Source organism: Copadichromis virginalis, linkage group LG17 (genome assembly GCF_057382275.1).
Source record: "Copadichromis virginalis isolate Kocher_CV1m ecotype Utaka linkage group LG17, C_Virginalis_male_GT1.1, whole genome shotgun sequence".
Taxonomy (NCBI): domain Eukaryota; kingdom Metazoa; phylum Chordata; class Actinopteri; order Cichliformes; family Cichlidae; genus Copadichromis; species Copadichromis virginalis.
The window spans coordinates 8239786-8253394 of record NC_140634.1 but is presented as its reverse complement, the minus strand read 5'-3'; the positions used below and the strand labels follow the sequence as shown (position 1 = coordinate 8253394).

The window sequence follows — 13609 nt, the reverse complement described above, 5'->3', positions numbered from 1 at the left end:
AAATAGCCAACATCCCCTAAAGTCCCTACTGCCTTCATCAATAAAACAGAACAGAGACAGAGAAGGAGAAACAGAAGAAAATTAGACAGAGAGGTAGACACAGACAGGCCAACAGAGAGCCTGACATTTGTACAAAAACACAGCACTTCGTGCTTTTTTAACGATACATCAAGATGATAAAAGAAAAGACTTGAGTGCTTTAATTTTAGGTGGAGGCTAAAAACTGACAGCCTGCATTAGTATTACTGTAATATATGTTAACAGGCGCTGTCTACCAGGACTGCGAGCAGGGCAGAAGGATTGCAGGTGAATTCACTAAAGTGTTCAGGGTGACGCTGATTAGCTGCAACAGCACAAAAGCTTTAGTTAAGCTGCTCTGTTGGTGACAGCGATAATTAGATTAGATTAAACCTGAAGCCGGTTTAAACTGTGTACAGTAATCATCAAACACAATATGTTGCCTGTGACAATGATGGTAGCACGATGCTGTGATACTTGATATTTACTGCGAGACAACCACTTATTATAGACGTATAATTATATAAACCTCTGTATAAACATTTTTACAGGCAGTCATATTTTTTAATGCTAAGCTGTGGTCATGATAGGTTATGGAAGTATAGAAACTGACCACTCACTATTATATTTATGATAAGCATGAACTCATTTTGATCTTTGTAGGAAAAATCAGAAGAAACTCTACAAAAGTGTTTAAAAAATGATTTTAGTAGACCACATGCAGCCTATAGATCTGTTGTAATGGGAGCTACTGTACAGTGAGATATTTAGATATGTTCCCATAAAGTCAAAGGAAAGTCAGGTATTCTAAATGGCATGACAAGGTAGATGAACATCACAAGCTGTAAACATAAAGTACTTTTTTAAATTAGTGGATATTTGCTGCAACAAGAAGCAGAAAATATAACATACAATAAAAAACACATCCCGCCTAATTTTGCAGCCACCAAGTTACAATGATGGATGGTGTGCAGAGTTATTAAAGTCGCAGCTATGTAAATATAATTCTGTTAAATCAGTTACAGGTTATCAATTACACTCAGTTTATTTGTACATGAGAACCTTTGAAATCTAATTACTCGAGGGAAGGGACACACATTTAATTACTGCAGCGTGTAGCCACCTAACAGACTGCAATTATAGCACAGTGTGTGTGTTAACCTGTGGACATTTTCAACATTACATAACATGTAAATGCTATTTTTGTACAGCAATCCGATTATTGCCTAAATTGTGTGCCCGTGTGCCTAAAATCAATGACCTGTTCTCAGTATTACATTCATTTGAATTCCTCTGAGGAATTTGTCCAGTGGGGAAGCACACATGAATTACTGTAACCAGTCTGTAAAAGAAACGCACACCCATTGTGTTAGAGATTTTACATAGCCAGCAGCCTTTTGTCCAAAGAGCACTGCAGTTTAACTTTCCAATGAATACTCATATAGAATTACTGCACATGTGCATATTATTTCCAGAGGTGAAAACGGCTGTGTGACACTGCTGTCATAGGCGAAACAGCCAAATTAAAGTAAACCCCCATTCACATGTAGATTAGCGGTACACAACATCACACAACATTAACTGCACGCTTGTGATAACAGACATTAACATTCTGCAGCACAAAGCTAAGAGAGAACAGCTTACCATCTAACTGACATTACAGCAGCACATGTAACAGCCTCAGTCATGTTCCCTAACAGGCATGCACTGTATGTTGATGCTGAGGAAGTAGAATGAGAGCACATTGTTGTTTGTTTTTTTAAATAATCCCCTTTTTTCAGAGTTTATCTGTTTATTTCTTCATTTCTATTTGTTTCATTTCAAGTTTTACATTATTTGTGGAATATAGTATGACAATGTCTAAGGCAGGAGAGTCAGGGGAGAAAAAAAAGGGGTGGGGGCGGGTGTGTAGTGGAAGGCGTAATACAAATAGAAATGCATAATGCATCGGCAACTGCCGCATCTGTAAGAAAAACAAACATACAACACCTGCAGCACAAACATTCGAAAATGCACAGGTACATAAATCAACAATCTTCTTGTGGGGTGTGTGTGTGTGTTTGTGTGTGTGTGCGTGTGCGTGTGTGTGTGTACGAGTGTGAGAGAGAAAGCGAGAGTGTCGATTGTGAGTGTGAGTGTGTCTTTGTCATGAAATGCACTTGAAAATGAGGGTGGAAAGCTGCAGCAACTCCCCCCAGGAGCCGGAGGCACACAGAGATGGATCTGGGAGAACAGAATCTTCCGCAGTCCCCCAAGACTACGGAAGACCTAAGGCCACAGATCTCAGTGATATCTGCGGGAGTCCCAGAAGCCCAGAGGCGATGGGCAGCTGACCCTGCCAGAGGCCAAACACCCCAGTACGAACTGAGATCAGGGCCCCAGGGCTCCAGGCGCCCAATACCCATCTGGTACCCAGCAGAGCTCCCCACAGGTCCAAGCCGCCCCAGACCACCAAGGGAGTGGGTCAAAAAGAGTATATTTCTAACATATTAGATTCTCTTCATTGGTTCCCAGTTAAATCCTGAATCAAATCCTCCTCACATACAGGTCTTGAATAATCAGGCCCCATCTTAACTTAAAGACCTCTTAGTGCCATATCACTACAATAAAACACTTTTCTGTCAGGGTGCTGGCTTATTTGTAGTTCCTAAGATATTTTAAAGTCGACTAGGGGGCAGAGCCTTCAGCTTTCAGGCCCCTCTTCTTTAAAACATCAAAAGAAAAGGTACGTCATCTCTACTTTTAAGATTAGACTTCACTTTCTGATAAAGCATATAGGGCTAGATCGGGTGAGCCTGAACCCTCCCTGAGTGTTTCTTCTTCACTCACCTGTTTTCATTGTGCGTGTGTTTATTCTCCGCATTTAATCACGAGTTATTATTAACCTCTGGTTCTCTTCCACAGTGTATTTGTCTTCCTCCCCTCTCCCCCAACGGCTCGTGGCAAACACCCGTCCCTCTCTGAGCCTGCTTATGATGGAGGTTTCCTCTGTTAAAAGGGAGTTTTACCTTCCCACTGTGGCCAAGTGTTTGCTCATAGATGATCCTCTGATTGTTCCTGTTTTTCTCTCATATTATTGTCTCCGCGTTACAATACAGAGCTCCTTGAGGCAACTCTCACTGTGATCTGGAGCTATATAAATAAAACTGAATTGAATGTTTAAATGATACTCACAGATCTCTCAGATTATCAGAAATACTTTTGACTTTCTCCATTTTCACACAAAAAATCTGATCTTATGTTGAGATTCACTTTAAAATATATGAACGTCTGGTCACCGGAGTTACTGGGGTGGTAGTAAAAAACTATTTGCATAACTGGTCCTGAGCGTACATTATTCCAACGTTTGTACAGCCTAAAACACAAAATTTGCCTTAGGGCTTTGTAACATATACAACCATACAACTCCCCTTCCCACAGCCTTCAGCAGAAAATGAATTCTAACATTAAATGTCACTATATTAGGTTGAAAAAAGCCATAAAATAAACTAAACTTTGAAACTATAACACTCGGTTTCAGGACGTGCTGCAGCATTTTAAAATGCTTGCAGCAGGACTCAGTTCAGCAGACACAGCTCTGATTTTTCAGTGCACACATTCAGACCAAAGCAAGAATAAAATGATCTTTATATAGTATATGGACACCGACAGGTGACAGCTGACTGAGAATCTTTCTAATATACAAAAATAAAACAATAAAAAAGCCAACGAAGGATTCAGACATTTAAAATAAACTCTATACCTTCAATGAAGACAGGACATCATCTTTTTACTGCAGCAACCCCTGAGCCTTTCCGCAGTGAGATATACAATTACAATGCTACTGAACCATAGGCTGTGTTTAAAATAGACCATAATGGTGTGAATGTAAAATGAGGCAGGAAAGAAGAAGAATGGAGGAGAGGACACATGCTCACCTTTTATGCAAGGCCCAGCTGCACATACAGTGTGTCACTTTGTTTCAGTGACATTTCCTCTGACGAAAGGTTAGCCTGTCTTTTACACACAACATTTATGCACACACAGATCCTGTATACACACACAAGTACACACGGCAGCAGCCCACACGCACACACAAAGCCATCTGTCATGCGCCGACATCCTCAGCTCGACCAATCAGCTGCCAGTCTCACAGTGCAATTTGATTGGTCACTTCTGGGCAGTGTCCAGATATAGGAAGTTCTTGCACGACATTGATTTATGCTTTACGTGGGCTGTTGGAGGGGTTATTACATTACTGTCTGCAACCGTGAAAGATCCTGATTTTGAAAAGAGTTGGGGGAAGATTGCCGTTAACACTGACGAGGTGGTGGCTTAAAATATGTATTATGATAATTCTTATGGAAACATGCATATAACGTCTGTAACTTTGGGGTTTTGTACAGTGAAAGTGTGATTTGTGTCATTCACATGTCACGGTGAACTGTGATGTCATTTCTTACGACACTATTATCAGGTTAAAACTAAACTCTTACAGACTCGTGATTAATGACATCAGCCTTATCTGTACTTTGGGTTCAAGGATAATTAGGAAATGTTAAGAAGCACTGCTTGGCCGATGCCTCGTTAAAGCAGCAACATGCAGCAGACTCTCAGTTTCATTCGTGTTAACTTTGTTGAGAAAGAGCCCCCTAAATGGATGGTGGCCAGTCCCCTCAGACATAGTTAAAAGTTTTTCTCCACAGCAGAATTTAATTTAGGTGCACTCTGGTAGAAGACATTCTAATGCAGGCTTCTAATCATTTAATCAAGTGAGCAGTGGACATTTCTCCTCACTTTTAGCCTGAGCCAAATGAAAACAGTGGATGGGGGCACGCTTAATTTATGCTAATGATAATCATGCCTGCGGCTAACTACTTAAAAATTTAACAAACATGATGTCAAACAGCTGCAATGCCATGTTTCCTGATAATGAGCCACTGGATATATAGTTCAGTATGAGGATTTGTTTTAATGAGGGGGGATTTGAGGCAGAAGCATCAAGAGTCCTCTAGCATCTTGCTGTAAGGAATCAATTTTTTATGAAATAAAAACCGAGAAAAGTAGGGGGGGGTCAATCAGCCTGTTTCTCAGTCAGATGAAGCAGACGATCAGTCAGTGGGATAAATCTTTTTGATTTATTGGTCTACAGCTCCCCGATAGCTGACTGCGACCTTTGGCCTGTAGCTCCAAGTTTAGACTCTGACGCAACGCTCTTTCTCTCCGTCTGATCAGAATGTGCGTGTTTGGCGGAGAGAGAGTGCGTTATTGAAGGTGACATTCATCCCAGCTGCACCCACTCTTTCCTTTCAGGTCACTTGCACACAGCTCAAGTCAGATATTCCTTTCGTCTAGAATGCACTCAATTTTGCGTTTCTTTTTTTTTTTCAACTGAGCTAAAAATTACATGAAAAATACAGAGGTGCAGGATATTTTACTGTTTGTATCAAAAGAAAATTGTAAAACTTGACAGACATGAGTTAGTAGATTAAGAAAGACATGGAAAAACATTTATAAACATGAAAACCATCCAACCTTTTTAACAGTTCTGCTTTTTTGTGCCAGTTAAAAGGTTCTTCTTCCTGATCCTGAGATCAAACTCTTTAATATTGAAAGCTTGAATTGTTCTAAGTGACAAATATGATATGACATGATAAATATACAGGAGAGAGCAACATTCAATGACATTTCAGCTGGAAGATGTTCATTATAATGTTACGCTTGGTCTTTAATCAGCCAGTGGCACAGCCTACTGAAATGCACAAAGATTGATTGTGCCTTCTCTTTCTTTGACATCTCTTGCCATGATTAGAGAAAGCATCGCTTTTTTAATCCAAAAGTCAAATAGATACCCACAGATTTGTTCTTTGACCACCTTCTCTGGTGCTTTTTCTGCTTAACTGAAGTAACCTAAAAGAAAATGCTTGTCTTCCTAAAGCCTCATTTAGTGTTGCCATTAGAGCTGCTTTTCCTGTCTTTGCTTTCCATGTGATTGATCTTCCAAGAGCTCCAATGTGACTTATGTGGACCCAGCGACCCAGCGTTTTAATCAATATTTCAAAGACTGTGATTCTTGTGAAGAAAGGACATCAAAAAGTGGAGCTGGTTTCCGGCTGAAACCGCTTCTGGGCTCTAAAGACGGAACCCAGGAATCGGGCGGGCAAGGACAAGAATGACACGAGGACAGAAGGACGCTCACAGAGGTGGCAGGCTGGTGGATGTGTGAGTGTGACCCTGTGCCACACACACGTCTAATTGTGATTTCAGATGTGATAACCTCACACAGTAGACAGCTGAGATAAGGTCCTCGAATGATTGTGCCACATTGATGAACACTGGATAATCAGTCACCTCTGTCTGCCCTGTGTGTGTGTGTGCGCGCGTGTGTTGTGTTGTACCTGACGTAAAGTGTGCGCTTCTGTGTGGAGCGGAGAGACGTGGAGCTGGAGCTGACACTGCTGGTCATCATCTGTTCCCTCAGGTCATGGATCTTTGCCTCGAAACGACTGTACTCTACACACAAAGAGACACACAGTAACGTTGTTAGACCTATTGGGCTTGAGATAACAAACCTTACCTTTTTATTTAAACAAAATATGGTTTATGTTTTTCATCAAAGAAAAGAACAGAGCGAGAACAAACTGGAAAAACACATTTTTACAAATGGCGGCAGCAAGTAGTTGAGTTGTGACGACAACTACAGAAAGTAGGGTTTGTTTTTTTTCCCCTGCATTCAAGATCAGAAAGGATTCCCTCTATGCTGAGTTACTCCACTCAGCTGCAAACACACTGCTCTCCCAGACAAGCACACGCACAGTCTGAGTTATCAACGGATTCTCTACAGCCATAATCTAACAGTCTGTTTGATGTGAATGTTAACTCCTGTTACATCAGACCCGATCCATGTTAATATCGTCATCAACACATACATTTACAGTCGTGCGTGCACAGTGTGCTTTAAACTCCACGTAGATGCAAAATGACTCAGACCTAAATAGATAAACGTGCCATACAGTGCAACTGAAAACAACTGAATCCTTTTAAAGGGCCACATATACAAAGAAATAAGTGCACTTGCAAACTTACAGTTGGATTCATGACACATGCGCAATACTGTTCTTACCACTTAGTGGATGTTAAGGAAGCAAAATAATTGAAATCAAATCGTGGAAAATGCATTTTTCACGCTTCTTTTTTAATCCAGACAACGCCACAGCCCCTGATTTTTCCACGTAAGGAAATATGCTTGCCTAGAGATGTTTTACAAGAGAGACTGAAGAAAGCGAAGCAACAGCATCTGAGGTGGAAGCCAGACCTTTCTGAAAAGATGCTGGGATGAAAAACTAAGATGCATGTTATATTCCATAAGAGAGACAGAGACTGAACTGGTAAAAAAGACTTCTAATAAACTTAATGTTAAAGAAGAAAGAAAGAAAAGAGTCTCTTGTCCAGGTAAAGGACAAAGACCACCGGATCTGTCAGGCCAAGATTAATAACTTGCCACGATTATATTCAGAATTGAGATAGGATGCTGCTATCTGAGTGTGAAAGTGATGACATACATCACTATCACACATTACACATACATAGCAGCGAGCGATCGAACGACCATCCGACTATTAGATCACCTGCTCTACCGCCTAAGCTTAGAGTACCAACGGAAACATTAAAAGAGAGAGAGATACGGCTCTCAATTTGGAGCAAAGTCAGCAAACTTTTTATGCAGTTTTTATCATTTTGTAACAGGCAAGCTCATGTGCCCCCAGTGACCACTGAAATTAAAGATAACACTCTGAAATAACTGTTAAAAGATGTGTCGGGAGAACTTCAGATGGCTGGCAAGTGGCGAGACATTGTTTTTAATTTGCCATATCATACTCAGCCTTTCCAAATGTTTCTAGGTAGCAGACTAACTAAATTGAAATTCTCAATCTTAATAATGCACACTAAACCCAGACTGGTTAATTGTTTCTCAAACTGGGAAAATAGCCCTAGGCCCGCATGAACCACTCTGGGATGTGGGCAGCACTTCACACTCATTCTGTCCTTTTTTTTCCTCGCATAAAAAGATCTAAACACATTCTTCAGCTTATCATTCATGTAAAGTTTGACCACAAAAAATGTTTAAAGTGAGTTTCTTTGGGAGATGAACTGGAATGATACCATAAGCTCATGTGACACTATCTCTTACCGTACACTACTAAATCTTCATGCAAATCAAATCATTTGCACTATTTGCCTATTTTGCACCACTATGCCTTCTTACTTGAATATTGTATATTGTATATTGCATAGCTTTTTTTTGTTATATGTAAAATTGTATCGTATTTATTTAAATTTTTACTTTTTAATTATTTTATTTGCATTTTTCTAATCACTAGGGTTTGAGAGTAACGCAATTTCTATTCTGTGTATGTCCTGTACATGTGGCAGAATTGACAAATAAAGTTGACTTGACTTGACTTGACTTGACTTGACTCAGACCAGTGCTGACACAGAGAGCAGTGGGACATATTAGGGCTAGACGTAGGTGGAAAATGGGTGAGTCTGCACTGAGGAGCTCCATTATACATGCACAACGATTTCACATAGTGACGTTCCGGCCGCTCAGCAGTGGTGTGACACAGCATCACTGGTGCAGCGTTTTCATGGAGTTATTAACTTTTTATTTACTCCTTGGCTGAAATGTTACAGATCTGCAAGAGGCACACAATACTGGAGCCCAAAGTAAAATGACATTGACGTATTGGATGGGAAAACGGCTGAGTTGTTTGCACTCACATCCTCGCCATTCAGCACCACAGTTGCAAATGCAATTACACAGCATGCAGTTTTTCTTAGTAAACCTGTGCGGACCCGTAAATACATTGCTGAATTTCCAAACAGCATTTTTAGTTTAATTGCTGGGAACAATTGTATACTCATCTCCCTTGAATGGCATGAAGTAAATTGCGCGAGGCCGACCGATCGGCCAATCAATGCAAAGTGCACTGATTTGCTCAAACACTCAGCACAGCTGCCTCGTGCTTTAGTGTCCTTCTGCTAGATGCAGCAAAAACACTTTACCGTCTCACCCGATATTTCAGTGGCCATTAAAATGTCATTCAGCCTCTTTATTTATAAGCTAAAGTATTTTGCGGTATACACAAAGTGGAAACACAAGTATTTCAGCTGATGTGCAATGATGGCTTCGACAATATCTGGACACACTTCCTCTAGCAATAAAGTACATAGTTTTAACCTTTAGCAAGCTGCCGCAAACGGCAGTATTTTGATCCGGAGTGGCTGAACAAGCAGCAGAAATGTGTAATAAATCCTTCCTGACTGTCTTCTACTCTGCTTAGCACCACACAGCTTCCCAGAAAATATCTCAACTAATACACGGATGACAACGCCGCAGGCAATAAGCCTGAAAAAGCCCCTCTGAAGGATGTCCCTGTGAGTGAGTGTGCGTATGTGTGTATCTGAACCATTGCTGTGGACTACAGAATCTAATTAACCCTGAGTAATTCAATCATTCTCTAGGTACACACGGTCATGAACACACACACACACACACACACACACACACACACACACACACACACACACACACGCTGATCCGAAACCTGCAGTGTCTCCTGCTTCTTCTTTCCCAGATATGAGCTGATATCCCCACAAAGCTCTCATTAGACTGACACACTGACACGAACAACTAAACAGCGCTGAAAGAGCTGGAAGCCACGTGAAACGAGCAACATGATCTGCAATTAGCTTTTGATTTTTCCACAGATAAAAAAGCAAGAAAAAAGAAAATAGAGCCGTAATATATTGTTTCTGATTAGGATATTTCCCTCCGAGGATGACTGAATTGCAGCATTTGATGTCTCCATTAAATGACAGGTTTGAATAATCTAAAAAAGAAAATAGCAATCTGCCTCCATCTTTCCATAAAAAGATGAAACTCAAGAGCCTTTTGCTGAAATACATGTGTTAATTTATTCCTTTAATCTTACATATTTTTCATTGGCAACCCCAGTCTGGCTTTTTCAGATTTAGACCAAAATCAGCAGTAATCCCTCACGAATTGGTGGATTAACATATGTATTTTTCTCAGTTTCAGCTTGACGGACCAGACGAAAAACTTTCACATCCTCGGCAACTGACTGTAAACACAAAGTGAATCTATACAACACAGGATCAAGAGCAAGAGAGAGAGAAAAGTCAGGGAAGGAGGCAGGAAAAGAAGAACAGAAAGGAGAGAAAAGGCAAAGGGGGAGAAGAAGCAGAAAAGATGTAATGCAGCAGAATAAAAATCTGTTCGTAAAACAAAGAATGAAAGCAGTTTATGAATCAATATAAACAAAGACAGAGCTACTGTAAAGCTACAGAGATACGCTTTTCCTCTTCTTTCTGATCTATGCAACAAAGACTGTGCTGCAGCTAAGATATCGGTTCTATTAACTCCTGATCTTGAATGCAAAGACAAAGCCTGTGCTGCCAAGGATGCAGCTCTGATCTTCTTTTGTTTTCAGACCCAAGCTAATGCTGATGCAGTTAAAGTGGGAGCTGAAATCCTGATCATTCTTTAAAGTCCAGTTTAGTGAAAGAGCAAAAGCAGCACAGCACAGAAAAAAAACAGAAGTGCTGAAAGTGGGAGAAGTTATCGGCATCAAAACTTGCTAGCCATCTACACAGAAGCTAACATGTCACTGCTGTATCAGTGGCCACAAGATGGATAACACAGTGTTAGAGTCTCAGACATTTATCCATTAACGCCTCCCAACAATGTTACCCAGAAACAGCTGTTAGGTTGTTACCAGAGGCGAGATGTAAAGAAGTAAATCGCTTCTCCCACTCTTGCTGTACTCACAGGCTGCTGGCAGACACCGTCCGCGATGTGATACCGTCACAGGGGCTCTCAGATCAGTGTCTAAGCCAGGGAGAGCGAGGTTTGAAGCTTAGAGTCCTGAGACGTGAATGAGAGGAAAAGGATAGAGAGAAAGAGAGGGAGCCCGTTCCACGTTGGATGCAGCACAGGAGAGAGCAGGAGAGGAAAGATGCGAATGTGTGTCTACGTAGGTATGTAGCAACGTGTGGTGGAGTGGGGAAAAAATATGTGTGCGTAAAATCGGTCCAGTGCGGCTCAGCTGCCAGAGAAACAACAGATGCTAACTCTTTCTCTCTCTCTCTGTCTCTACTACACTCCACTCTTGCTCCATCTCCCGTTCGCTGGTGCGTTCATTTTGCTCCTCCCCCTCTTTGACAGCAGCTAGCACACCCACCCACACACACACACACTGTTTCCTCAGGTCACTCATGCAGAAAGCTGAGTCAATGCCAGGCTCTCCTGCCCTACTTTGGCCCAGGGAATCAGTCTACAAGCCACACACACACACATGGTAAAGCTTGACCAAGCATTCTGAATATTGATTTTTGGGAAGCTTAACTAAGAGGTCAATTCATAGCTCTTAAATGGATTTTCTTTTCATTTTGTATAGCAGTCACATAAAAAATGAGACACTATCATTTGTCTTAATAAGTATACGCAATTAAACTCTTTCTGCGCTGCATGATTTGTCTGCGCCTCCATCTGTCTCACTTTCCCCACTTCCACAGTTGGGACGGTTCTTTCTTGCATGTGTTTGGCTTCTAAGAAATCTTAAAGATTATAACAATATTCCCATGTAAAAGTGAACAGGTTGTGCTACAATTTTCTGTAGACAAACAGAAATCATGTGGGTTTCATATCATCGGCATTTAACTGCCAACACAGATCACCGCAGTGTAGCATTAACAGATTAAGAACAAGACAGACACAGGTATATAATATACAGGGATAATGTGGAGCTGGATAAAAGGTAAGTAGAAGGTGAGGAAACTAGGAGGCAGAGGCAGTGGGGGGAAAGATGATGATGGCAGAGACTAATGGCTTGTGTTCCCTCCTCTCCTCTCCTCTCCTCTGCTCTCTCTAGAGGAGCATTGTTACTCCATTGAGCAGCTGGCAGAGGCCTTTCCCTGCATTGTGCAGCTTCAGTGCTATCCAACACAAAACCGCTAGAGATAGGCATTTCACATCATTAGGATTGTGTGCATTGCACCAATACATTCTCCTTTCAGATCACCCTTTCCTTTAACAGAGGAAAGAGACCGCCCTAATTGTGAATAACTGCCACGAGTGAACCCCTAAGAAAAAGGACAATATCTCTCAAAGGGTTGATCCTCATTCATTAAATGAATATACATACTTTTCCCTTCAGTTTTTATGTCCCACGGGAAGAAGCATGGATCATATATGCAGTTTTTTTCCACTGTTTATGTCATCATTGCTGTAGCGTTTGGATTTTTCTTGTACATTTAAATGTTTGCCGAGGGTTTCTTGTGTCCACTTGCAGCACTATGGAGAAATAATTTAATCAGCAGACCATTGCATACTTGCATCATGCAGACAATACACCTCCTTGTTGCCAGTTCAGCACTGCTCCACATACTGAAAGAAGAGAAGCTTATAGTAACAAAAACAATGAAGAGGACTGCTAGCTCGCAAACATTTATTTAAATAATGTACCATTAAATTATGCCCCCAAAAAAGAAGGAAACACATACTAAACACATAACGAGAAAACTGCACTGAACTGCTTCAATTTGACTCTTTTTCACTCATTTTTAAAATTCTTCAGAAACTGAATTTGTCCAAGGACGTAAATAATTTGCAGGTTCTTGCTGTGCTTGCATGGGTTTCTTCGGGTGCCCACAGTAACTTGGTGAGTCTAAATTGGCTGTGGGTTTGGATGTGAACGTTAGTAGTTGTCTGCCTCTCTTCGTTACCCTGTTATGCACCAACAACCTGCCCAGGATCTACTCCTCCGATAACCCCAGTGTCAGCTGGGAAAGGCTGCAACCTCCCACAACTCCAGTAGTGGACACAGACCTCTTCTTGGTTCATTAGCTGAATTTAAAAAAAAAACCCCACACACATACAAAATAAAACCCCAATCCAAATTCTTCACGTTATAAGCCTGCTTTATACGTCTACAATAAGCCCTGGCTCCAAAAATAGCAGTGCTGCAAGAGGCTCATCTATAATTAAAACAATAGCTCAGCAATCTACATTGGTATTGATTAAGTGATCAGATTGCAGGAGAGGCATAGAAGAATAACGTAACTAAAGCAATTTAAGACAAAAATGTCTTGATGTACTGATTTAAGTTTAAATGTCAAAAGCTGGAAGTGAAAAAATGTGTCTCAAAGTGACGAAGAGACACACTCCAAATCCTAAATCAGTCGCCTTCCTGTTACAAGTGACAACTCAAATCCCCCAAATCACACATCGTGGGTTGAGAGTCAGACCATTACCACAGACTTCAGTAACACTGGGGAAGACAGGAGGAGGTGACAGGTGGAGAGGAAGGAAAGCGAAAAAAGGAAGAGGAAAGAAAGGAAGCAAAAGAGGAAAGAGGGGGCTAATATACAGAGTTAGAAAAAAAAAGTAACGTCCTTTACTTTGGGTGTTCAGCAGAAGAAAATCCAGCAGCACTGTATTTGAAAGCCCCCGTGATGGAGCTACTGTTAATCTTCTATGTAACAAGTTGTGCACGACACACACAAACGCACGCAAAGTGCAATAAGCACA

At 41.1% G+C, this 13609-nt stretch overlaps 1 protein-coding gene across 5 annotated transcripts in view; it reads right to left on the bottom strand.

Moving 5' to 3' along the window:
- Positions 1-13609, bottom strand: part of LOC146688936 (discs large homolog 1-like protein) — a 113239-nt gene that overhangs the window by 14478 nt on the left and 85152 nt on the right. For all 5 annotated transcript variants that reach the window (XM_085437548.1, XM_085437545.1, XM_085437549.1 and 2 more), the window contains one exon: positions 6396-6510. In XM_085437548.1, coding sequence (XP_085293674.1) covers positions 6396-6510 — 115 coding nt within the window. The remainder of the gene's footprint in view (positions 1-6395; positions 6511-13609) is intronic.